General features: G+C 37.3%; 5 protein-coding genes across 5 annotated transcripts; 2 read left to right on the top strand and 3 right to left on the bottom strand.

Moving 5' to 3' along the window:
• Positions 1–544: 544 nt before the first annotated feature.
• On the bottom strand, positions 545–4,250 carry pigx (phosphatidylinositol glycan anchor biosynthesis, class X). Its single transcript, XM_005732254.2, has 6 exons — positions 4,096–4,250; positions 3,690–3,777; positions 3,463–3,598; positions 3,116–3,329; positions 2,585–2,685; positions 545–2,486 (listed from the first exon to the last, which is right to left on the bottom strand). The coding sequence occupies exons 1-6, from the start codon at positions 4,166–4,168 to the stop codon at positions 2,349–2,351; spliced, it is 750 nt and encodes a 249-aa protein (XP_005732311.1). The 5' UTR covers positions 4,169–4,250; the 3' UTR covers positions 545–2,348.
• A 252-nt stretch (positions 4,251–4,502) lies between these two features.
• Positions 4,503–5,819, top strand: cep19 (centrosomal protein 19). Its single transcript, XM_005732255.1, has 2 exons — positions 4,503–4,795; positions 5,354–5,819. Exons 1-2 carry the CDS (start codon positions 4,666–4,668, stop codon positions 5,698–5,700), a joined length of 477 nt encoding a protein of 158 aa, XP_005732312.1. The 5' UTR covers positions 4,503–4,665; the 3' UTR covers positions 5,701–5,819.
• Positions 5,820–6,638: 819 nt separating this feature from the next.
• Positions 6,639–11,503, bottom strand: ing5a (inhibitor of growth family, member 5a). Its single transcript, XM_005732256.2, has 8 exons — positions 11,051–11,503; positions 9,766–9,837; positions 8,724–8,890; positions 8,471–8,579; positions 8,284–8,383; positions 8,049–8,184; positions 7,874–7,935; positions 6,639–7,749 (listed from the first exon to the last, which is right to left on the bottom strand). The coding sequence occupies exons 1-8, from the start codon at positions 11,085–11,087 to the stop codon at positions 7,710–7,712; spliced, it is 723 nt and encodes a 240-aa protein (XP_005732313.1). The 5' UTR covers positions 11,088–11,503; the 3' UTR covers positions 6,639–7,709.
• Positions 11,504–11,596: 93 nt separating this feature from the next.
• On the top strand, positions 11,597–16,086 carry plekhb2 (pleckstrin homology domain containing, family B (evectins) member 2). Its single transcript, XM_005732257.2, has 8 exons — positions 11,597–11,943; positions 12,575–12,625; positions 12,997–13,149; positions 13,259–13,361; positions 13,474–13,513; positions 13,765–13,848; positions 14,120–14,234; positions 14,906–16,086. The coding sequence occupies exons 2-8, from the start codon at positions 12,589–12,591 to the stop codon at positions 15,040–15,042; spliced, it is 669 nt and encodes a 222-aa protein (XP_005732314.1). The 5' UTR covers positions 11,597–11,943; positions 12,575–12,588; the 3' UTR covers positions 15,043–16,086.
• A 20-nt stretch (positions 16,087–16,106) lies between these two features.
• On the bottom strand, positions 16,107–24,995 carry LOC102215641 (vacuolar protein sorting-associated protein 4B-like). Its single transcript, XM_005732258.1, has 11 exons — positions 24,805–24,995; positions 23,366–23,477; positions 23,120–23,264; positions 20,430–20,488; positions 20,237–20,356; positions 19,988–20,144; positions 19,740–19,888; positions 19,404–19,485; positions 19,003–19,222; positions 17,792–17,932; positions 16,107–17,089 (listed from the first exon to the last, which is right to left on the bottom strand). The coding sequence occupies exons 1-11, from the start codon at positions 24,823–24,825 to the stop codon at positions 16,988–16,990; spliced, it is 1,308 nt and encodes a 435-aa protein (XP_005732315.1). The 5' UTR covers positions 24,826–24,995; the 3' UTR covers positions 16,107–16,987.
• Between the last annotated feature and the right edge of the window lie 260 nt (positions 24,996–25,255).

Genomic DNA, 25,255 nt, shown 5'->3' on the forward strand with positions numbered 1-25,255 from the left:
AACCTATTAAAGTGGACGTTTAAGGTAATGTAGTTCAGCATTTACAGATGTAATTTTCCAGCTGCAGAGCAATTATTTTGTAAATTATAAATGAAGTGTGGCAGGTTTCTCTCACTAATCTGACATTAATGTAACGTTTGTTTATTTTCCTGCCTTAAGAAATTTTAAATGGCCTAATTTTGAAAGCATAATTTTACTCAGATTTTTATGGCGTAAATAAAAAAAAGCAAATAACATACTAGCAAATTTACTTTCTACACACGCATCATTGTTTCTCAAGCTGTGAGAAACGACAGAAAAATGTACAGACTTATGTTAAGTAACAAAGACTCATTCCAAATGAGGGCAAAATTTTTATAACAACAACAAAGGCCTATTTTGAGAGAGGAAAAACAATATAGACATATAATATATTAGTTATATTGAAAAAGGAAGATGATGGGTTAACTACTTATTAGTTTTCCTGCAGTATAGTTCATAAACTACTTAGAACATAAACTAGTTAGAACATATAAGGTTCTTCATCTTCTTTCCCCTGCTTCCTTTAGGGGTCGCCACAGTGGGTCATCTGCCTCCATCTCACCCTATCCCAACATCCTCCTCAATTTCTGACTGTGCACTTCCTGGTCCCTTCTAATGACAATCTAAACATGTTCAGCTCCGCTACCGCCAGCTTGGCCTCCTGACTTTTTATCAGTGCCATCTCGTCTCAGGTCTCTCTACCATCATGTAAACCTTCACTTTCACTCTACTGCTATCCTTCAGTCACAAATCACCCTTGACACTCGTTTCCACCAACTCCAACAGATAAAACTGACTTTATAACAAAAATGTCTATATTTTGTGCATATAGTTATCAACTGAAGTTAAAATAGGGCTAGATCGTACTATTCTGTATTAACAGTTTGTTCCACAAGATGGTGTAGAAAGTCAACATGAGAGGAAGAGGAAATATGGAGAAGCAGAGGAAACACCTGGAAAGTAACCGTTATCAGCAGCAGCATCACCTCCCAGAGGGAAATCAAGTAAAACAAGAGGAGGAGTTAATGAGGATGCTGAGTATATTACTGGTATGATAAAAGCTGTTGGTGCTAATTTTCCCAGTCAAAAATAGCTATGAAGCAGATGCTATTTGCAGTGCGTGTGCTCTTACTGATATGTGATTTAGACAAAAGACAGTTGTGATCCTCTCAGGTAGAGAGCATATCCAGATCTTTACTGGGGGATCTCAGGTACATTTTCTTACTACACAGGAGCTGATACTTACATGAAGTATTTCTAGTAAAATGCTGCACCTGGTGGTGAAAGTTCTAGTTAAATTTTACAGAGGGTGACTTCAAAAAACACTTCTACTGTGTTGACACTGTGTGACTATGCGCCTCTCTTTGCTCATTGGTGATGCATAATATGTTGCAGACTTAATTCTTTTTAACAAACTATGTGATTATACAATTTCTAAATTACCCTAAGCATTTTCTCTGCAAAACAAGAAAAATATTGGACTGGCTCTTCATTGACTGTATTGTTTGAAGGCGTTTCCATGTTCCATGTTATGTAGTGCCACATGCACTACCCAACAGGGTCAAGAACATACAACTACAAATGGAGCCTGGTAGGAGACCAAAATTGGATAACAGATGTAATAAGACAAGACATAAGCTGAAAGAATAAAAAACTTAGTTTTTCCTGACAGCATGCACGGCAGCACAGTTTGTCACTCATAAATCAAACATCCAAACGTTGGCACAGGATGACACCTGGTACTCTGTCTCAAATGGATATGACCTTTACCTCATCATGGCATTCTTTAAACTGCCACAAGAAAAGAATACTGATAACATTGTTGTTATATTGTATTTATAGCAATCTGAACTATATACATTTTATTCAGTGTTAAAATACAGATTATACTACTGTAGACTCCAGTTTTATAATTGTGTTATTATAATAGCCCATTTTACAGTCAAAAATAAATGAAAATCACAACCAAATAGCCCAAAACTGAACAAATTAATTGATAAAAACATGTTCCTTAATTAGGTGCACTAAACTGAACAGATAAAGAATCATGATCCTCCCAAAATGAGGTCATAGCAGGAAAAATGCTTGCACAGGTTGCAGGATTCACAAAGATAAACATAGTTACATTAGCTAGAATGGAAAAAGGTAAATTCTGATATCTTTCAGCATTTATCTGTTGTTTCAGCAATATCTCAGTATTCTTTCCCATCTCAATTAGTCCTGTTCTCTGCTTGCAGCATTTCTGCAGATAAGATGACAACACTGAAAGTGCCTCTTCCTTGTCAGTTTGATAAAAAAATAAATAATGCCAGTACAATTTTAGCTATTTAAATGACTTGATGTTTCCACATGTATTTGGACAGTGCCACACAGCAGATCATTGTGACAAGAAGAGTCCCTCCGCATACGTGTGCCACCAAAGACCCATCACCCACTGGGAGCTGGAAACTCACTGGATTGAGATCCTATAAGGCAAAAGGGAAACAAGTGAATAATTGAGTTTTGTTTTTGTTTTTTTATCACCTTTTCACTCAAGATTTGTTGAAATATTGTTCACAATCACCTGCTGAGGCTTGACTTTAACCCAAGAACAAGTGCTTGAATTGCTGGCAGTGCATGGTGCATCCACAACTGTGTGAGGCTCTAAGCTGCTGAGCTGTGCGCCTGGATAAGAGAAATAGTTTTAGAAGAAAGTGTTTCAGAAAGCCAACGTGAAAAGGCTTCAAGTCACGTTTTTGTTTTTACACTATAAAGTTTTGATCACTAAACTTATTATATGTATGTAACCTATGACTGTTGTATCCACAACCACAAAAGTGAAATAATTTGGTAATATTCATTGACACTCCACTTTCATAGAAAACAGATACAGATTTAGGTTTTTATGCTCCCACATCATTTAGTTTAATTATGCAGTCAGGTAAAATTGTATTGTGAACAGTAAGGTTGATTTAATGTATTTAGTTAATTTATTTCATTACACATTATGACACAAAATTGTATTTTAAATATCACATTTGGTTAACATTGTTTTCCGTCTGTATAGATATACACAGTGTCAGAAATTGCTATACAATGAAATGAATCCACTTACATTTTTCTGACCGCAGCAGCAGCTCTGGAACTTCTATGTCAACAGATTTCAACATTTTTCCATCAAACGAGGGCTTGTGGTAGCGACCATGTATTGGAATTGTTACTTTGAATAACTTGGAAGTTGGTCCAGTGGAGAAAGGATACACATAGGTGACAAATCCTGAAGCTTTGTGAGCAGGAACCTCAAGGTCAATGGCTGAATCTAGTAATATCTTACAAAGTTTAACACAGAAATAATTAAATAAAATATATATATATATACTATACACATGTTTTGTACATGACTGTGGTTTGTAGTAGAATTTTACACTGTGTTATGCTATATCTAGTTGCTCGGCATCTTACCTTCCAATCATTTTGATCACTAAGGGATGCAAGTTGATATGGATCAACATAGACATCTCTGGGCCATCTATGAATCAGCAAAACTTTGACACTACTGAGCTCTTTGGATCTGAACTCAACTGTAGTTGTCACCTCCCTAAAACATATTAGAAAATATCATTGATTTTCCTGACAAGCATCCCTAAAGGCAGAACAGCTTTCTTTTGAGAAAACAAACAACCGAATACCTGTGGAAACCCTTTTTGTTGAGCTCCACTCTCACTGATGAGGGCGCAAGCCACTGCCTCAGAAGATCACAGTGGTTCTGAATCTCATCTGCACAAATTAGCAGGTTACACTGATCAGGTAAAAGCTTTTTGAATTTGAACAAGGTGCATTTGTTTTTCAAACTGTGCTAGATTATATAAGTCATGTTATCCATACAGGGGTATATTTACAGCACTTTTTTGTCTACTGTAAAAATACTATTGCTTCCTTCAAACTTTAACCGCCCCCCCCCCCAAAAAAAACAACAACCCACAAACAAACAAAAACAAAAAAACCCAACAACTTAATTTAAATGACCTTCAATCAATAATAATGAGAGCTTATTGAATGACTATCGAGTTTTCACGTAAAACCTAGTTCACGTACCCTTTTCGCCCAAACAGAGACATTTCGAGAATAAGCTCAACGCAGAAACAACATAGAACAGTTTAAAATACATTAAAAAATATAATGGCCAACGCTGAGGCGTGTTTATTTAACTCAAGCACAGCTACTACCGCTTAAGCGCTTCTTTGAAGTGTTTACGGAAGAGGATTTTTGAAGGCCCCTTTTGTAGTTTCAAGGAGCCTGCAAATGTGCCTGTGTAGAGATTGAAAAACACAAGCTTTTAAGGAAACATTTAGTAACATTTATAGACATAGAAAGTAGTTTTCAGGAATGAAATGAATAATGATGATACGTGAAAGTTAAATGATTTTATATTATTTTTTTAAATCCGAAATTTAACGTCAGGCATCCCAACAGACAGAAGCGTCTTTACGTGAAGGCTCCGCTGGCAACCTGGCAACGCGTAATCATCCCTGAAGCCGCTGCTCAATTTTTTTATTCATACTGTGCGCTAGTAGCAACAATTATAGCTGGGATGTTTCTGTTTTAAACATGTTTAAATTGATGGTCGGATTGAGTTAAGTTTGTTTGTTGTAATAGAAGTACAGGATGCGTTTTGCGGCAAAGCGCTGCGGGGTGCAGTTCAGCCCTCCATCCATAGTTTTAATTTATGAGCACACGGAAACCAAAAAGGTGCGAAAAAGAATAATACCTGTGCGAAATTTCTCCAAATACTCCGGTAAGGCACCACGGACACGTTGGGACTCGTTCTCTTTGCTCCATGTCACATGTTGCTAGATATAAGAATAGAAATAGCTAGAATCAGTGTGAGAATATTATTTTAGCCTCGTTTGCTGTATATTAATAATTATATGATACTCTAGTAAATCTAACAAACCTGTCAGAGTCATGAGCCCCTGAAGTTTTAATTTCTATATCTTGTGGATAGCAGCAGGTAGATTACCTGCAAGCTGTTGAGCCTCAGGCTCCTATTTTTGACTAAAATAGGAGCATCTTACTTTGTTTAACTAAAGTCATTGCTAGTGAATGTTAATAATAAATAACTAATATGTAATACATGGAAATCTACCTTTATCGTACTGCGTTTTTTCCTTCCTGCTTTTGTTTTGTTTTCTTGTTAGCCCATTTTTTGAGACATAGTTGCTGTGATCAGAGCTGGAGTCATGAATGCACACTGCATTAACATATGTATGTAGCGTAGTTTGTTCTTGTAGATTGCCACAAAGTAACTGGGCAGGACTACAACCAACCTATTACCTCATGCTGTCTCTTCCAGACTACAGCATGGCTGCTGAAAGGCTGAAGAACAACCCTCGGCACAGGGACTACCTGGAGGGTGTCTCTCAAAGCCAGCTTGAGAAGCTTCACATTATCCTGCGCGATCACATGCAGGGCTTCAGTCTGGAGCACAGCCTCTCCTCGTTCTGTCTGGACCCTGACGAAGACCTGAACAAACTGGACGATGAGGACCTGGCACGCAAGAAAGGCCAAATGGACGAACTGTTTGAGAAAAACCGGAGACGTAAAGATGATCCTGACTTTGTTTACGACTTTGAAGTTGATTTCACTAAGACCACCTTAGAAAAGTGCAGCTGGGATGATGAATCAGATGATGGATTTTGAAACTCTCTTTTTACCAATGTTTTAATTAAGAATGTAGATTGTAAATCTATAGTGAGACTGCAGGAACATACAACCCAACTGATGTAGATGGCAATGCTTCAATAAATGTCAATATAGTAGAAATACTATACCTTTAATCAAACAAAAAACCACCTTGAACCTCTGTTAATGGCAAGCAAAGACCAAAGCCTGTTAATCAAGGGAAACTAGAGCTATGATTTGGTGTCTGTGTACCATAGCATTTATCTGTAAAATCTTCTCGGGCGCTGATAATTGGCATCTGTCTTGTGTCAGTGACGTAAAAGACTGATTTAATGCGACATGACCATTCAAACAGCAGTCGCTTTCTAAAACATCAGATATGTATCGGATTCAGTACCACATATGAAAGTGACCAAGATCGGATGTGAAAATATCAGATTTGTGCTGTTTACACTGTCATACCATAATCGGATATGGGTCACATAGGGTCAAAAAAGTTGGATTTGATGCGCTTTCGCCTGCAGTGTGAACGTAGCCTTTGACAACCAAAAGACAGATATTAAATTTATGACATCCAGTGACTGCAGTCTCTAACACTGATGACAAAGCGCCCATGTTAAGGCAAATTACTGTACCTGAAATACTATTACCCAACTAACTAACCCATAGTTTAAGTTTAAGTTTGTTAAGAGTTTCCCTCAGGTCAGGGTTAATAAACTCCATTTTAACAACTTGCTTTTGGGAACAGGCCTCCAGCAACACCTAGACTTCATTCATGGAATGAAACAGGCAGAGTTTAGAGGAAGATTTCTAAATCAGGGGAAACAAAACCAAACAATGTTTGAGAACAACCTGATAACAAACATTAATTCCATTTTAAGCTGCAGTAAACAAAATCATGCATGGATAATAGTGAATCTTTATTTGTTATAAAATACTGAATTTTACAAAATACAAAGACTTTGGTTCTTTTATTTGTGGCTTACACCTAGATGAGTGATATTCACAGTTGAATATGAAGATTCTAAAATCCTATTAAATAAAATCTGAGTGTACACCAGGAAGTAAGCAATACAACAAATATATCTTTGGGGGAAAAAATGTGTGCACAAAATAGTTTTATATCATACAAAATATATATATACACTTCCATATATATGGTCTGACATGATGTTCTATGGCAAAGTTTTAAAAGAGATAAACTATAACATAAAACTAAGCCTGCATTATCAAACCTTGTAAGGGGAAAATGTCATTCAAAGTGCTTAAATACCTCATTCAGTTGATAATAGACACTGACTGACTGACTGACTGACCATAAGTACCACAATACATTCAAAGATGTCGCAGGTTTTTGTTAAAATGCAATACAGAATGACTTTACATTGCTTTGCTAGTTTGGTTTAAGCTAATCAAAACAGTTTTTTACATTGTTATCAATTGCAGTCATTTTGCAGTGCCGATGTATTCCCTAAGGAGGTAGTAACAAAAAAACTGACAATTCCTTTTCCCATCACCATTTACACATGGATTAGGGTATCTGAATTGTAAATTCTCAGCAGGCTGTTAATTTATTTTAAAAAGTCATTTATAAAACTGACATTTCAAGTATGCTTAAGACACAATCCGGGTTTTTGAGTTAGTCTTTACACATGCACACGCGCGCACACACACACATACACACAAAGCAAATGACTTAAGAGGAACAACTTTCTGAATGACAATTTGTGAAAACTACACCCAGAAGATTACCCAGATTTACCCAGATTAGACAAATAATACATAGGTAAACTAGTCATTTTAGAGCTACTGGACAAAGACAGGCATCTTGAAATCCAATAACACGGACATAGTAAAGCAACAAGTATAGATATACTCCAACTCCGGATTAGGCCTTTAAAGAAAGCTTTATGATACACCATTTATATGGTGCGCTGTACGAACTAAAATATTTTATATATTTATGACATTACGAAACTCTACCCAAAGTACAGATGTTAGAGAAGCACTTCTGGAAATATGAAAACTCATTTTTTCTTCCTGTCCTGGGTGCATCTCGGACAAAACCTGACAGAGTAAAAGGAGGGGAATATGTTAATTTGCTGCAGAAAGAAAAAGCGTAAGATTCCATGAATAACTATATTCTCATCACAGACAAAGAGAATAACACTGTTACTACTCAAAAACGTACCATTTTCCTTTGGGTTTTGTGGCGAGATCAACACAAGCAAAGTGAAACCACTCAATGGGGCACTAAAACCAAGAATAACAAAGAAAAATGTCAATTTAAAAATTAAACCTAAACTTGCTCAGTCAAAAAGGTTCTTACAATAAAGCTTAAGAAGAAATTATAAGTGAAAACCTACATCTGGGTTATCACATCCTATCATTTCTCCATATGACACCTGATGACACAGGCAGTATGTAGGTTCATTTGGATCGACCGGCATGTCCAACACGTCTGATGGCTGCATAGGCAGGAGAGCGTCACTCAAGTCTGGGCTAAAAGACCAACATACAGAGCATGGTTAGAACTAAATATAAACATGAGCCAATTATCCAGTAAACTTGAGTTTGATTGAAGCACTGGTTCAAACTTACCTGTTTTTCATCTTTTTCTTTCTGGGAGAATCTTCATCTGAACCTTTCCTTCCTCTTCCCCTGGATCCACGCTTCTCTCTCAGCCCCCGCACATCATTTTCTGGGGAAAATATTTGCATTATTACACACTTAAAACTCTTGTCTTTTGTTGCGTTTATGATCAAAGGCGTGCAGTCACTCAGCTTACTTTTCAAACTTCTGCCCTCTGTACTGTCATAGCTCACTTCTAGTTTCTCCTTGAGTTCATTCTCAAACCGTGCCAGATCTGCATCCAGCCTGCGGATATGTTTGTCCACCTACGGTAGAAAGATATTGTGCATATTTAAATCTGAGTACATGTACACATTGATGATGTAAATCTGATAAACAGGGACAAAAAACAAAAATAATATGACATTAGAATCTGGACAGTGACAGGAGACACATTGTTTCGGACTAACCATTTCATATGTCTGCATTGCGAGCTGGACTTTGTCATCACTGAACTCTTTGCACTTGCTGTAGGCATTCTGGATCTTTTGCAGGTGTTCAACTCTCTGCTCAGAAGCTAGATTCTTGACATTTGCGATGTACTCCTCAGCCAGTTTGTCGATCTCTCCTTTCTTTTCTGCACAACAACATGATTATTAAAGTGCTGAATAAAACTAGTGATAAAATATTACACGTAAGCTTCCTATTTACAGTTATGGTCAGAAATTTTCATACAGTTATTGTAGGCATGAATGCCATGGTAAGTTTGCATAGAGCTAAAACAGGGTCAAATGTTTTATTCATTTAAGTTTAAATTTTTATATCTAAAAAATATAAAAAAATCTAAACTATTTTTAAAAAAAAAATCAATTATTTTGTATTGAATAAATTATTTGTTTTCATGCAAATCTGACATATCAATATGTTGCAACCTAATGTTTGTAACATTGATATACATTAAGGTGGGAAAAGATTTACCACAGCAACAAGGAATACTGTTATCTGATTGGTTTGTAGGTCACTTTCCCACAAGAGCTCTGAACTCCATAGCAAAATCTAATAATTTAATAATCCTGTTCATTTCTGTATATTATACTGAAATTAGAATCTGCCAACTTAATATGCCTTTACCCTTAATGTATATATAGAGTTCGTATCTCTTGCTATGAATTAATAATTTCCTTTAAATGATTTCCTTGAACTGTTCTTATTCCAGGGTGGAATGACTGCATCGCATAAATCTTTAATACCCTTATCAAACAAGACTTGGATGCACAAGTTTGAATATATTTTGGATTTTCTCTAGTCACAAAGGGTCGAAAGTGAGTGGATGTAAACTATTGACAACTGTTTGTCTAAGACTACTGGTAAGTGGCACAACCTAATACATAAGGAGCCTGGCTAAACTGGGTTTTCAGGTATCACAGATTATACTGTCAGAGCCATTTGTTTATTTTGTATAAGTCCACAGAGCGTTTTATTGACTGTAATGTTAAGAGATTAAATGATCACCTTCAGTTCTGTTGTCCAGGTCCCGCATCAAAGTGAAGTTCCTTTGTAGCTCACATGGCAAGTTTTCAATACCTAAAGAAAAGATTAGACAATATTAATGCCTAACAGTTCATTCCAATTACATTTTCTGAACATAATCATCACACTTAATTAATTATAACCTGTGCTGTAATGCCTTTTAAAAAGGCAAATGCACAAACTCAACTGAATGCTTTAAAATCAAAGAAATATAAATAAGAAGTAAAGAGCAGAGGTTATTATGACATTAATTACAACTTAGAAATCATTAAGCTTTACACTGAAGCCCTTCTTGTTCTACTTCCTCTCTTTATGAGTTTAATTCTGTCCAACCTGGTCACTCCCAATGCAAATCATAATCTTTTTGTTAGCGTTCGCTACCACCTACTCAACCCTTTCAGTCTTCCTGCTATCCTTCTGTCACAAATCTGCCCTGACACTTGTCTCTGCCCACTCCATCCTGCCTGCATTCTCTTCTTCACCTTTAATGCTAAAGGCTAAAATTACTTTTGTCATTATACTTATATAACATTTCATACAACATTTAAAATACTTGAGGTCAAATCTGCACATTAAACACAACACAAATACCATCACAACCATACACTCACGTGTGCATGAATTGCAGAATGTTGTCGTGTAACAATCTGTCTGTACAAAATAACGCTTCACATGTATTACATTTGTCCCAAAAGCAGACATTATTAAGGGCTCATGATAACAACAACTGTCAAGTAAATACACTCTGTATGCCATGTGACACACTTCAAACACCCCGCCCCGGCGCGTAAACTGTTACGGGAAACGCGGCAACCAACAGGTTGTAAATGATTTCCTATATAAAAACACAAACTGTGACTAAAATGAACCTAGCTTAAATATAAAGACTGTTAATATAACAATTTATCTCTAAATGCCCTTATATAACTAATGCTAGTTGCGTAGCTACAGGCTGCTCCAACATTGCTAGCGCTTGAATCAGAAACGGTTGCAACCTATAGTCAGTTTTCCTAAATATGTGAAAACAGTTAATTATTACATTCCCTTTTGACTGAATCTGACAAGACACATTAAGATCTTACCTACCCCACCTTTATCACTCCTAAGGTAATGCTAACCAGTTAGCTGGCGGGCTAATGACCTAACAGCCTGTTAGTTGCAAACGCACTGCATTGAAACCGCTGTCCAAAAATGTATAATAAATTAAACCTTTAAAAGTTGCATTTTCTATCTGTTGACAGAAATTTACCACATTCTGGATACTTACTGTCAAGGTAATGTTCCAAGTATATTGCAGTCGCCATTTCGAATTAGCTGTTTAGCTTCTGCGTTACCCTCGTTAGCTCCTCAAACTGTTGGCCAGAGAGGTTGGGTTTGTTTTGTAACCCTGGGTCGCCCGTTGGTCAGTTGGCTTGGCGTAATGCGAGTTTGTCTGCAGTCACAGGCTTCGCCGAATTAAATGAAGCGAGGCTCACAAAAACACAGGAAGTGACAGTTTACCCCAAGCGTGCCTTCACTCCGAACATGCGTGCTGGAGGACAGGGCACAACTTTTTAAGTTTGGTACCTCACATGTAATAAAAAAAAAGTTTCTAAGTACTATTCATTTACTCAAGTATTACGAACACGTAACTTTGCTCCCAATCTCCTCAGCTACTGTGTTTATACTAGTTTATACGCGTTCTATGCCAATTTAATGCATAATTAACCAAATGTATCAGCCAGACATGAAGAAACCAACAGGCAAATTCGTTACACACACACTCCTAATGGAATCATGTTTAATAAACATGAGGAATATTAACACAAGCCTCGCCGTCGGCCATGTGATTACCAAACGTTAGAAACGAACTTCAACAAGCGCGCCCTCGCTCCGTTTGCTAGCACTTTCCACCACTGTCAGCTGATAGGTTACGTCATCCAAAACAAAAACCTCCCTCTCGCGGAAAGACTGAACATTCGTGAAGATGCTCTGTGGGCGTGGCTTAAGGCCTCCGTTGTGGACAGTAACAGTGTCAGCTAAGTTTAGCGGTCAGGGTTTTTCCTCTCCGTGGAAGGAGTCTTCTTCTTTTTATTTTTTTTGCATCTCACTTCCGTGTTTGCTGTTTCTCCACGAAAAGCTTGATATCACTCTCCCCCCAAAAAGCATACAAAAAATCAAGTAGGTAACTAATTTATCCAATGCGTTTACAAGTACGGGTAAAACGACAAGTTGTGGTGTTTTAGCGTATTATAAACACGGTTAACCGATAGGTCAGCTTTGTAATGGCGACGTGTTTATATTAAAAAGCCGCTAACGGTTAGCGATAACCTACATATCAAATAACTTATATCATATAAAATCCACATTATAACAGGGTTGCTATGGGTGGCATAGCAGTTATTAAACATGAGGACGACCTACTCACAACTGGCCTAGTCTGACTTAAAACCAGGATGACATCTAAGTAAATAGCCTAAACATTGGTTAAAGCAGGAGAACTGTCAGTTATCTGGCTTCCACCAATGTCATGTCCTAAACATTGTCTAACTAAGCATGGGGGGACTACAGAGTAACTAAACATGGTGTTAATATTTCTGGCCATGTGGCCATATTACATTGAGCTGTTATTGTAACCTATCCTATCCTATCTTATCTTATATAAGCTTATGTTTCTGAAAATAGATTTGTGAACTTGCTAATAGTGCTAACAGTCACGAGGTTTGTGTTGGACATGCCACACCCAGTCATATGCTCCTAGTGTCTCAGTAATAACAGATGCGCTCTAATGTGTTTACATTTTATTCTGTAGGTGTTACTTCCAAGATGGCCATGGTAAAGAGTGGCTGGCTTCATCGACAAAGTGAGTATCCAGACACATTAAAGGAAAAACATGAATGCTTGACCTCCACAGTAATGGATCTATTAGTGTTTATGCTGTAAGTGGGGGCAATTGTGTGGTTTAGATGACCTGTATCCTACAATGAAACATTTTTAGCCTGATAGTAGTGATGAGATATGAAAATGATAACACAGGAGACTTTGGATCTCAACCTAATCGCGGAATATTTGTTGGAAGAAGGATATTTCATTACTCCAGTAAAGAGGGGTCTTTTTTTTCTTTTCATTTGTCACCCATCTATAAGAAAACAATATAGCCATAAATATGTCAGATACTCAGATGGTTAAGATGATGTCACATTAAAAATAAACAAACTACCTTTACTATGTCAGGTACCATACTGCGTCGATGGAAAAGAAACTGGTTTGACTTATGGGCTGACGGACGACTTGTGTTCTACAACGATCAACAACGGCGCGACATGGAGGACGACATCCACATGAGGGTCAACTGCATTAACATCCGCAACTCCGCTGGATGTCAGGGTACATGTCTTACGCTTAATGTTGATCTCATGCGGCTGATCCCTATGCTATTATTACCCACCTCTTTGCACTAATTTTAAATGTTTCACCACCCCACTTGCATTTTTAGAGCTGAACCCACCGGAGGGAAAGACGCGTGATGCCTTGTTCCAGATAGTGTGCAGAGATGGACGGGTCATCAGCCTGTGTGCAGACAGTGCAGATGATGCTCTGTAAGACTGCACATACACACCAAGTCATAAAATTAGTTAGATGTATTTGAGTACAGGTAATTAGAACAGACATTTTTAACTCAAGATGACATAATGTCTGCTTTTGTTGCAGGGCATGGACAATGGCACTTCAAGATGCCAGAGTTAATATGGTGAGATTTTTATACATTATTTAAAGTTAGTGTTGTTGTAACTGACAGTCTGTCATTTTCTGTCACATTACCTGAATAAGCTCTGAATAAAGCTGAACTAAGAGTGACTTGAGCACAGCAGAAGAACTGTCCTCCTGGGAGGAAAACTGGATATTTTTTTTATTGTTTTCACTTATCTTAATGTTATGTGCTTGAGTTTTTTTGGTGTTGGCAAGCTTCAGTTGCTGATTTTTGTTATTTGATACTTTTAGGTGGTCACTGCTCCTCAGATCGGCTTTGCACAGGAGGTGATTGCATCTGCTCCTCCCCCCTACTCGGAATATCCTCCCCAACCGGTGAAAAACATTAATACATTTCTTTTCATGTTCATAACTGAATAAAATTACTTTTTCAGGTCTAAAGTCTTTTATGAAAATAGTGCTACTTACAACATTTGTCTGTGGTTTAGCATGACTATCTCAAGTGAAAATCAACTCAGTGATTAATGTAAAACAAAACAAAAATCAACAAATCCAGTCTTTCTTCTATAAGCCATCTAATACAAAGGGTTTATTAATACAGTAACATCCTTTGTGTCACTTTGTTAAATGTAATTTTTTTTGCCAGGTTTATGCCCCAGGCCCATATGGAGACTACACTGCACCGCCCCCACAGGCCACACAGGTCGTATACTCTGCTGATGGGCAGCCCTACACAGTTGCTTATCCTTATCAATACCAAGGTAAACAGCTGGACATTGCCCACCACTAGTTTATAGGAATCCTGGTAGCTAGAATAGAATAGAATAGCCCATTATTGTCACTGTAGATGTACAACAAAATTGCGGACTAACTAAACTCTGACCTAAATTTGATTGTCGACAAGCGGACATCTTCACAATATGCATATCCATAATGCAGTAAAGTGGCTGGATTTGATCCTTATAAAAGAAGTCTTCAGTATAAAAGTAAAATCTTTCCACTTTGAAAGGCCTAATATTTGTTTATCCGTAACTGGCTCATTTCAGAACGTGACTGAACTTAGTGGTTGTCAACATACTTCTGAGATTCCCATACTGAGGAAATGGTGCATAGAATGGGATTTCTGACGCAGTAATTACCAGTGCTGTCATCCTGATGCTTAACAAGAGTATTACATACCATCTTAGTTACTATAAGAACATTTGCTCATTAACAAATAGAAAAACATGCAGCTTAGTCTAAAATCTTTATTAGTTTTTCAGGTACTTAGATAAAAATGTATCATGGACTTTAAATTCATTCTTAAACAAATGGGTCACAAAAACCCATCTAGATGTTCTTATTTGTGACCAGAGGATAAAGTGAAAAAGTAGAATAGTTTAACAGAGTTTAAATTGTATGAACTTACCATCATAAAACTTGTGTTTTGTAGGTGGGTACGTTGCTTCTGGAGTGAACCATGTCATCATTCGGGAGCGACAGCGTGACGACGGAGGAGATGTGGCTTTGGGCATGCTCGCTGGAGCGGCAACCGGTTTAGCACTCGGCTCTCTCTTCTCTGTATTCTAGCGTCAGAACTAATGTACTTCTAGCAGCCAGTGACTCCCTCCCCCTGTATTTATATGGCCTCCTCTCTGTATCATCACGTGAGTTAGAATGAAACGTGTCTGTTGGGCTACATCTATCTGACGCATAATTGTGATGTGCAGTGAATTACTCACCATGTATTCTCAGCACTTTCAAATACAGTCTATGTTGCTGTTTACCAACATCTTTGTGTTATCTGAATATGAATATTCTTAACCAAAAAACATAATGTAATATAAGCATTACTTAATTTTCAAAGTTGTCAAAATGACAGAAAAGACACTACTCCTTTCATGCACATTTCAGGTCCTCTCCTGTCAATTTGCTTCCACTTCACGGTGCACAGATGTTTTTTTTGTGTTTATTTCCGTTTACTGTATGTTTTTCTATTTTAATGTTTTGTTGTTTTGATTGTGAATTTGCATCGTATCTTTGACTCCTGAGGTAATTAGTGGTGGAGCTAGCTTCAGATGAGCATAGTTTTCTGAGGGACCCGTTTGATGAACATTGGTTTGATTATATAGTCTGTTATATTGTAACCCTGGCATTTACATGAAGTGAAATGGGACATCACTCCTTGAGATTTATAAGTGCTTGGTTTATGTTTTTTTCATTGGCAGCTTTTCAATCATGCCTTTGATTTAAAGTGTTTTTTTTAATTTCCATAGACTTAAAAAAGCCTTATCAGGTAAATCTCTTGAGTCATTTCACTTGGCTAGGACCCTTTTTTTCTCAGCATATAAATTATGACCGCTTTTAAAATCCAAACTTCTGCTCAATAGAAAACATTTTGGTCTACATTTCAAACAGATTTTTTCATCACTACTGACACTGAATTAAGAGATGTATAAGAAATGTTTTGCAAGCAGCTTATTGATGTAATTTTTTCTACAAGTCTTAATTTGTTTGTTGCTGTGAAATTAATATTCACTTATCATATAAGGAAATTAAATTGTGATTTACACTGCATTAGAAATATAGAAATATGATAGTTAACTAAGAGATGTATTTTAACAAATAAACATATTTACAAAGTTAATGTTTTAATTCCTTTATTTAGCCCTGAGACTTCTGTTCACAGAACATATCCAGTAGAATACAAGAAAAGTACAAGTTGACCTTTTTTTTTTTATTAATGTAACCCCTGTAAACCCAAAGGAAATTCTTAAATACATTTAAAACCCAAAGGCAACACAGCTAGAGCATAATCATTTATAAATAAGTCAGAACATAACTAGAACACAGTAAAGTGTCAGTAATCTAACAGGAGAAGGCTGAAAGAAAATGTGCAACGGCATATCAGAATTAAGAAATTCTTTCATTTTCTCTACATCAGTTTAAATCCCAGAAGATCCTTTTGGATGCCATTAATGATTTGTATGTAGTGAAAAAAAGATTGCCAGTGTTCACAGACTTCATTGCATAAATTCCTGTTAAATGTCAACCACAACACCAGTTCTGTTAATCAAAGTATTAAAATCTGCCTTAGACTACATAAAGTATGTAGTGATGGAAAGATGCCAGGATCTACCCACTGTAGCCTTTGCACATACTTTTCTAACAGTGATGCAGTTTCAGAAAAAAAACAAAAACGCTTCAGTTTGAAATATAATAAGAAAAACCCTTAAAAAAATAACGTAAACACAAGCCTCGGTGGATCGATAGGTTAACGTGGCTGAAAGAGGCGATTCCTCAACTGGTTGGTTGATTTAAAAAAAAAAAAAAAGATCTATGATTGTGACAAAAGGATAAATGTTTTTTTGTCAGCTGTAAGACTGATTTGCTGCAACCTCTGGTCCATTAAACCTGTGACATTTTCCACCATTTTTGACACAGCAGTTGAAAAGGCGAATTAAATGATCTGAAGCATAACTGAGAGTAAAGATAGTTGTTAAGTGCAGTCCTATTTTTGAGTACAAAGATATTATTAGCCTTCTTGACCAAAATCTTCAGTAAACTTCTTCAGCTTCTCCAAGTCCTGCTCGTTCACCGTAGGCTTGGTGTTGCTTTGTGACCTCAGCATGTCAGCCTGTATAGAGAACATTAGGTAGGTCAGAATAGATTACAGTCACTGGGTTTGTCAATAACAGAGAGAGAGAACTGACAGAGACAGATTGCGATTCATTGTTAACCACAATGAAGGAAAAAAAAAACATTTCATAATTGTTCACTGACTTTGATGGTGCCTTCTGGTCAATTTCATCCACAAGCAAAACACTGTTAAATGCCAGTAAGCTGCTGTTATGTGACCAACAACTAACAAGAGGGCAAAGAACCCAATAACCTGTAACTGAAGATTTTTTTCTCTGAGCAATAATAATGTATGATGCAAGCAGAATCCTGACAATCAGCAGGATCCAACCAGCAAACACTGTGTCACTGGCAAGTCAAATATGCAAATGTTAATTTCATTTCAATGTAAAGCATTGAAAATGATGGGTAACAGTATCCATGCTAACTGCTTAGACTCCTCTCTATAACATTACAAAAATGTACAAAACAGACTATGTTTTTTTTCTTCCAGAAAGCAGACTCTGTTCATCTGGTTTCAGTGAGAGAAATGTTTAGTCACTCATTCGAGATGCATTTTAGAAAAATCAAACATTTTTAGCCACCAAAAATGACTTTGTTAACCTTTCAGCTCTCGGTTACATTTTGCTGGGCTGGATTATTTTCTATCCAGTGGGTGTGGTTTTCCGAATATCAACTGATGAAAGAGCCCTTTTCTTACCATGGATACAACTGGCTCTAGAAGTTTCTCTCCAGGGACCTCCATCCATGTCATTTCAATGGAGTTGGGCTCTCCAGGTGAGCACGGAGTCAGCAGGTCATCGACCACAACGCCAGGATTGTTCCATGTTGACCCTCGAACCTGAATTAGTATGGGCATAAGGACAGGAATAAAAAATTATAAAAAGAAACACCACACAGTGCTGCCTCCCTCTGGTTGAATTTATATTTTAGATTGATAAATTTATTATGAGCTCGGATAGTCTCCAACAGCTATAAAGATAAGTGGAAGTGGATAGAAGTTTATTTTGGAGTTACAAGAAAGACTCCTGCCCAAAGAATGAGCTTCAAGAAAAGTTGCAGACATAAAAACACAAGTTATAGGCATAAACTTGATATGCATACAATCAAAGTACATGCCTGACTGTTTATTGTGAGTAGCTATGTGTCTCAAAACACAAATTTGGGGAAGAAGTCACAATGCCTTTAACCAGCTAATCCCAAATGACCACTCCTCTGTCAAATACACCCAAGCCTATAAAAAGGCACTACGGCTTTGGAGAAAATTACATCTGTAAGAATGCCACGACTGGTACAATCTGACTGGGATCTTCCCACTGGAATGCTGGAGGCAGGGTGAACCACCAGACAAGTTCAACTCCACAGAAAACCAGTGGAGTCATTTTAGTAACAGAGTAAAACAGTGTAATCCTCCTACGTGGACTCAGCAGCAACTCAGCGCAACAGTGACTGAAGAGTAAGCTGCCATCCCACAGGATGACACCTGACCAAAGTCAGTGCAGACGGGGGGTACACTCATTATGGATTGCCTTTTTTTGTAACCTGTAGTTATATTACACACAATATATAGTGATATATCAAATTTGGACATTTTTTTGGTCTTTTTTCCACGTTGTTTTTATCACTGATTAAGTTAAAAGGTAATGACAAGCAATATATGAGTGCTGATTTGCATATAACACAAACTACACCAGTGCATTTGCAAAGAAATGTAGTGGTGCGTTTTTAAATTCTTTGAGTACAGTTGTATGTAAAGATGAGATAAGCACCTTGTCAGGTGTATGAATTTCAAGTATGACAGTTAGTTTGATTTTGGAATAATATACTTCCACTGGATCCCTGAACCAGGTTTTTTTGCATTTAGAAATATGACAAAAAGAGCATGTCAAGCAACGGTTACTGTGGTTTTACCCTTTTGAAGTGCGTGGCTGTCTGAACCTTCCTGACTGGCTGCATCAGGGCGTCCCTGACAATTATACTGATGTCAGCTCCGGAGTAGCCATCTGTCTTTTTGCCCAGAGTCACGAAATCCGCCTCTGTCAGGTTATTGGGGGTGGAGCCCAGATGCAGTTTGAACATGGAGGAGCGGGCATGTTCCTCCGGCAGAGGAATGTAGATTCGCTTTTCAAACCTGAGACACAAACGAGCATTAAACCTCTTAAATCCTGGTTGTTACACCGAAAACACTGATGAACAGTACTAGGTAATATAAGAGGTGATTAGGTAAGTAAAAGTAAGTAAAATGTATTTATATAGCACTTTTCACAGATAAAAAGGTAGGGATCATTTGTATAGAAACAAGTGGATCTGACCTTCTCCTGATAGCTGAGTCCAGCGACCATGGTATATTAGTTGCACCCAGGACAAGGATTCCATCATTATCATTACCAACACCTGACAGGAGAAAAGAGTTGCACAATTAGTCAACTGAGTACTCAATATTTTCAGGTTTTTGTGATTTTGCTGTAACAAAATAAAGAAAAAAAATAGGTGACTCTGGGCTGCGGGCTGTTACAGATGATTTTTAGACAAATAAATGCTTAAAACGATCAGTTGTCATGAATAACTGAACTATGAGCCATAGTTCAAGACACTTCTTATCGTCTTTCCAGCTGTTGGTTCAAATCTGTAAGTATCTTCTTTCTCACCCTGCATCTGAACGAGGAACTCCGTCTTGATTCTGCGAGCTGCTTCACTCTCATTCTCACTCCTGGAGCCACAGAGGGAGTCGATCTCATCAATGAAAATGATCGATGGTTTGTGTTCTCTGGCTAAAGAGAACAAGTTCTTCACCAACCTAAAGACAGACAGAAGTGGAAAAAATTGATTCATTTTTCTTAACAGTAACTTTGTCATAGTCTTAATTTTGCCGCTACGTAAAGAACTTGGGCCTCACTTTTCACTTTCTCCTAGCCACTTAGACACAAGATCGGAGGATGAGATTGAGAAGAAGGTGGAATTGTTAGCTTCTGTGGCCACGGCTTTGGCCAAGTAGGACTTTCCTGTTCCTGGAGGCCCAAACAAAAGGATCCCCCGCCAGGGTGTTCTCTTGCCTACAAAAGAAGTTTCAGTCTTTAAAAAAACAAGGAAACGAAAAACTTCACTTTCACAAAACTTTTTCACAAAAGAAAAAAAAAATCCCTGCCTGTAAACAGATGTGGGAATTTGATTGGCAGGATAACAGCTTCTTTAAGGGCTTCTTTGGCTCCTTCGAGTCCAGCTACATCGTCCCACTTTATGTTTGGCTTTTCCATAACAATGGCACCTATAAAATAAATGAGGTTCAGAAATACCAACACATTTGGCTTTTCAAGAAATTGTATGTCAGTGATATGCACCTGACAGTTGATTTTGGAACTTCTTTTTTTCTTGGTCTTCACCTTCATCACTTTCATTCCTAAAAGGTGGTGGTGGGGAGAGGTGGAAGTCAGGGGGTTATAAGCATAGGGCAAGAAGAAGACAGAACACTTCTGTAGAACAACTGTAGAACCCATGGGAGTAAGAATAAAAATAAACTTAGTAAAGAATATTACAAATTAATTGTAAAAATAAAAAGCTGTACAGATCCACCTAAATTCAGGAATCATCCTTTCTTTACAAACTACTGACTAATGGTTCTCTTATGTGTGACTTCTAAATCAGAACACCAGGTGGCACACTTTACCAACAAAGGCAAAGCCATACAGTAAACCAAAAATCAGCAAGAAAAACATGTTTAGATAGTGACACTATGTCACTTATACTTTCATAACAATTTTACAGCAACAGTCACAGAGTTAGACACTTCTGGGGAAATTATGACAAAGATTCAAAGAATAATACAGTTAGGTCTATGGCTGTGCAATATTACTAAAATCTCATATCCCGATATAAGAATTCTATCGTCCGATAACGATATAAATCACACAAATGTAACATTTTCTGTAAATTCTGTGAATCTCAGGCAGCTCGACTTGCGGGAAGTCTTTCCAGCTGTGCGTCGTGTAGCTGGAGTCGAGTGTTTTAACCAGTGCATGAAACAATACATTTTTAGACATAAGTTGTAAAGGCCGCCGTTTTCTTTGTGAGTGTTTATTACACGGCGTGTTGCGGGGAAAAGCCTGTTCTAACGTTTGAGTATAAGGTTTATTTTTTAGCACCTGGCGGCTCTTTTTTACTTCTCATCCGTAAATAATCTGCTCTTTTATGTGATTCAGTTTATTTTGAAAAGCCTCAACAGGATCTTGAGCTTTATTGTGAAAGGTTTATGTGGAACATAAACAAGCGGACACGTGATGGTGCAACCGTTGTTGCTAACCACAACGCATAAAAACAGGTGCTGTGGTTATATTAAATGTAAGAGAAAGAGAGAACTTTAAAAAATTAATATAGCCACTACAGTGACCATCAAAACGATGAAAAAATATTGCCGTAAACAGTTTATTTTGCGACACCACGAAACAAACGATAGCGTAAAATGAAACGATAGACGTTTTTATATCGTCGTCCGATATATATCGTTATATCGAACAGCACTAGTTAGGTCTATATATTTGGACACTGACTTACAGCCAAACCCAGGCGTTTACTAAAGCAAAGATGTGTAATAATCTTGAATGGCCAAGTCAGTGACCTGATCTTAACCAAAACAAACATGCATTTCACTTGTTGTAGACTAAACTTTGAACAGAAAGGCTCACAAACAGCAACTGAAATCAGTGCAGTAAAGTCTGGGCAGAGCATTAAAAAGGAGGAAACCCAGCATCTGGTGATGTCCACGAGTTCAAGACTTCAGGCTGTATTTGCCAGAAAAGGGTTTTCAACCAAGTATTAGAAATGAACATTTTAGTTTCAATTATTTAATTCAACTACTTTTGAGTTGTATTACAAAATGCTTTAATTCCTCAAAGTATTATGCAGTATTTTTGTTCAACCCACTAAATTAAAGCTGCTGAAGTTAAATAGAGATCAGAGCAATTGGAGATTAAGAAATCCCATCCTTAGACCTATTTTTTTATAAGACTGAGCTAATCACACAGCAATGCTGCAGATGATGAAAAGACATTTGTTTGGTAATTCGTGTTATACCCCAGATGGAACCGAGCACATCAAGTAATAACTCTGTATTTCAGTGGTTAAAATGTTATGTAAAAGTGTTTATATGTAATGCATTTCAATAATAAAGCATAACTGGTAGAACAACCTGTCTGATGTGTATACAAGTGAGTGTGATTAAGTTATAGCAACCGGCTGACATCTGCAGGTGATTTAACAACTGTAAAGGTAAGTGGGTCGTCATGCAAATTATCAGAGCAACACTTCAACAGATAAATAATAAATAAAAATTCAGAGGCTTCAAATTCATTAACATACATGTTCTGCTGTCTTCAGCTGAATGGAAAGGTTTAATGAACTGAATGAAACATTTTTCATGCAGTATAAAAACGCTGTTGACACCTCATTAAATGGGACTTACTCATCCATTTATAGATAAATACAGGCTGGTTTACAGACGTTCCTGCTTCAGCTGCATTAAATGTTCATTAAATGCATCTGCTGACTGGAAAGGGATTCATTAAAATGGTTTATTTACGCGTTAAGTGTTATACATAAGTATTTACTGTTGAACAACTGTTCCAATAACTTTGCTTGTTTTTATTGATTAAATCCGCAAAGTGGATGCAGATTGAGCAATGTGCTTCTGAGCGAACGATTGTGAGAGTAAAGTTTAAGACTCAAAGAAAGTCCGCTGAATTTACAATGACGCAAAAACATTTTAAAATATCTGTCACAGATCTAACTTTAAATTTAATAAATAAATGGATATATATTTGTACACATTTAAACTGATCTCTGTCTCAGTCCGTTAAAAACATTGCACATAGAATTTCAAGGCAACTAACAATAACTCTCAACTTTGTCCATTATTCAGACCAAATTACATTTAGCTTTCCTTTCAGGAAATTACCCAGCCTGCAGAACAAAGTCTAAACTGTAAACAAAGCAACAAACATTGGGAAATGGACTCAGATTTATTGATTGCTCCTACCCTTTGTCACCAGACTCTTTGACGGGTTTGGCTGGAGGAGCGTTCTCTTTCTTCTTCAGATATTGCTTCAGTTGCTCAGCTCTGTCCAGGTAGTCAGCACACTTTGCCCTGATGCTCTGCTTCGCCCGATCGCCTTGGGCCTCATCTGCAACGCAAAAACTGACTTAGATCATTCATGTGGAACCGAAGTAGAGTTTAAAACAGCAAAAAGGATGTACAAATCTAACAGTGGTACAAGTTTCTCACACTTCACAACATGAAGGAAGTATTGCACTGCGTGCTGATAACATCTGAGGGCCTCTTCATAGTTTTTGGCCTTGTCTTCCTCTGCGGCCTTGCTGGCCAAATCTATGGCTTTCTGAAAACAAACAAGATGAAACAGAAGGATTTATTACACACTTATAGAACTTATATGAATTTTTTTGGTTCTTGTTTGTGCTTCTTGTTTGGTCATATATGCAGGTAAGTTGTTTAGCATGGTGGGGCGATCGTGGAGAAGAGTTGGCAGTTCGTCTTGTAATTGGAAGGTTGCTGGTTCGAGCCCCGGCTCCAACAGCCTCAGTCGTTGTGTCCTTGGGCAAGACACTTAACCTGTTGTCTACTAGTGGTGGTCAGAGGGCCTGGTGGCACCAGTGTCCGGCAGCCTCGCCTCTGTCAGTGCGCCCCAGGGTGGCTGTGGCTACAATGTAGCTTGCCATCACCAGTGTGTGAATGTGTGTGTGAATGGGTGGATGACTGAATGTGTAAAGCGCTTTGGGGTCCTTAGGGACTAGTAAAGCGCTATACAAATACAGGCCATTTACCATTTTAAACTTATAAAATACACTTTAAAAAGATAGTATTCAAAAGTATTACTAACACCATAAATTAAAATTCTAAATTGTGGTGTCCTGTGATTACATATGCAGCATTTTAAAATTAGACATAATTATTCTATATTGATCATTCAGTCTAGGCTGTTCCATCCAATGGGTGGGGTCTTACTAGAAACACCTCAGGGCCAAAAAACAAGAAAACAAGAAAATGTTTACATAAATGTTATACACATACAGGCCTCCTTGTACATCATATTTGTTCTGTTTGTGAAATACTGGGTAATTTGGGGGATATTAAAGCTACTTCAGTGACTTGCTAACAGTTCATGGACAGCTTAAACAATGAGCCAAGTTTTGTTTTTGTTGTTTTTGCTATCCATAGCAACAATTACCTGCACAGTTTAAGTTATACATTGTTTTCTAATTGTAAAAAGTACAACTCTGCCCATTTAAATTCCCTGAGACAGAAACAAAGTAGCAAAAAGCTAACTTTTATGTAAATAAAGTAATTTAGTTCTTTACCTTCCTACTTTTCATCACTGGAAAAGGGAAAACAGCTAGAAAATATGTTTCACTATGGGACAATAAAGCCCCAACTAAATATTGTTAGAGTTTCTTCATCTATGAAGCATTAGTAGTGATTTACACTCCTTACGCAGTAGTGCCTGTTTTTTTCCATTACTTATAATTGAATTTATGGGTAAATACATTCAAGTTGGCTTATTGTTAGTCTCTAAATTAGACATTCAAACAATATAAAATCCCTAGTTGCTTATTTAATAAAAGGCTGAGTTTATTAAAAGCCGAGTTAACATCTCTTTGATTTGGGCAGTCTTATGTAATCATTGTTAGTAAATGTCTGCCACTTACCTGTAAATTACCGCCCGCCATTAGATGTTTTTCTGTCGGTCAAAGTTTAGTATTTGACTTTAAATAAAACCGTAAATTCGCTCACTTCTTCTTTTTCTCTATTATCTATCACATATGGTTTACTGTCGAACAACTTTAGAAGCCAAACATCCCAAGTGTCTCTCTTCCGCATCAACAAGAGCTCCAGTCACTTCCGCGATGGTCACGTGACATGAAGTAGCTTAACAGCGGCTGTAATTCCTCGTGTTTCATCCGTACATTTGAAAGTTATTTTAATTAATATAACTTACCATATAAACGTGTACGTTCATAACCGCTTTAACGTTTTGAGGGAAAAAACGGAATTAATGTAATTAAATCACAGCACAGGTGAGCTACAGGTGTCTGTTAATAGGGATAATAGTGACCTCTAGTGGGTATTCGTCACATAACTAGCACACCATTGTGTTAT

This window comes from Pundamilia nyererei, unplaced genomic scaffold, assembly GCF_000239375.1.
Source record: "Pundamilia nyererei isolate P.nyererei 1_Seehausen unplaced genomic scaffold, PunNye1.0 scaffold00046, whole genome shotgun sequence".
Taxonomy (NCBI): domain Eukaryota; kingdom Metazoa; phylum Chordata; class Actinopteri; order Cichliformes; family Cichlidae; genus Pundamilia; species Pundamilia nyererei.

Excerpts from the sequence above, each read along its gene's own strand:
- LOC102215641 (XM_005732258.1), bottom strand. The coding sequence starts at position 24,825 with ATGGCGGGCGGTAATTTACAG. Across the intron at positions 23,265-23,365 it reads CTTCCTTCATGTTGTGAAGT|ATGAGGCCCAAGGCGATCGG; the intron begins GTGAGAAACTTG and ends TTTGCGTTGCAG. Across the intron at positions 20,357-20,429 it reads GTTCCAAAATCAACTGTCAG|GTGCCATTGTTATGGAAAAG; the intron begins GTGCATATCACT and ends TTTATTTTATAG.
- ing5a (XM_005732256.2), bottom strand. The coding sequence starts at position 11,087 with ATGGCGACTGCAATATACTTGGAACATTACCTTGACA. Across the intron at positions 9,838-11,050 it reads CTTGGAACATTACCTTGACA|GTATTGAAAACTTGCCATGT; the intron begins GTAAGTATCCAG and ends TCTTTTCTTTAG. Across the intron at positions 7,750-7,873 it reads ACAAAACCCAAAGGAAAATG|GTTTTGTCCGAGATGCACCC; the intron begins GTACGTTTTTGA and ends TTACTCTGTCAG.
- cep19 (XM_005732255.1), top strand. The coding sequence starts at position 4,666 with ATGCGTTTTGCGGCAAAGCGCTGCGGGGTGCAGTTCAGCCCTCCATCC. Across the intron at positions 4,796-5,353 it reads AAATTTCTCCAAATACTCCG|ACTACAGCATGGCTGCTGAA; the intron begins GTAAGGCACCAC and ends TGTCTCTTCCAG.
- plekhb2 (XM_005732257.2), top strand. The coding sequence starts at position 12,589 with ATGGCCATGGTAAAGAGTGGCTGGCTTCATCGACAAA. Across the intron at positions 12,626-12,996 it reads TGGCTGGCTTCATCGACAAA|GTACCATACTGCGTCGATGG; the intron begins GTGAGTATCCAG and ends TTACTATGTCAG. Across the intron at positions 13,849-14,119 it reads CGGAATATCCTCCCCAACCG|GTTTATGCCCCAGGCCCATA; the intron begins GTGAAAAACATT and ends TTTTTTTGCCAG.
- pigx (XM_005732254.2), bottom strand. The coding sequence starts at position 4,168 with ATGTATTTTAAACTGTTCTATGTTGTTTCTGCGTTGAGCTTATTCTCG. Across the intron at positions 3,599-3,689 it reads AACAAAAAGGGTTTCCACAG|GGAGGTGACAACTACAGTTG; the intron begins GTATTCGGTTGT and ends AATATGTTTTAG. Across the intron at positions 2,686-3,115 it reads GCTGCTGCGGTCAGAAAAAT|GCGCACAGCTCAGCAGCTTA; the intron begins GTAAGTGGATTC and ends TCTCTTATCCAG.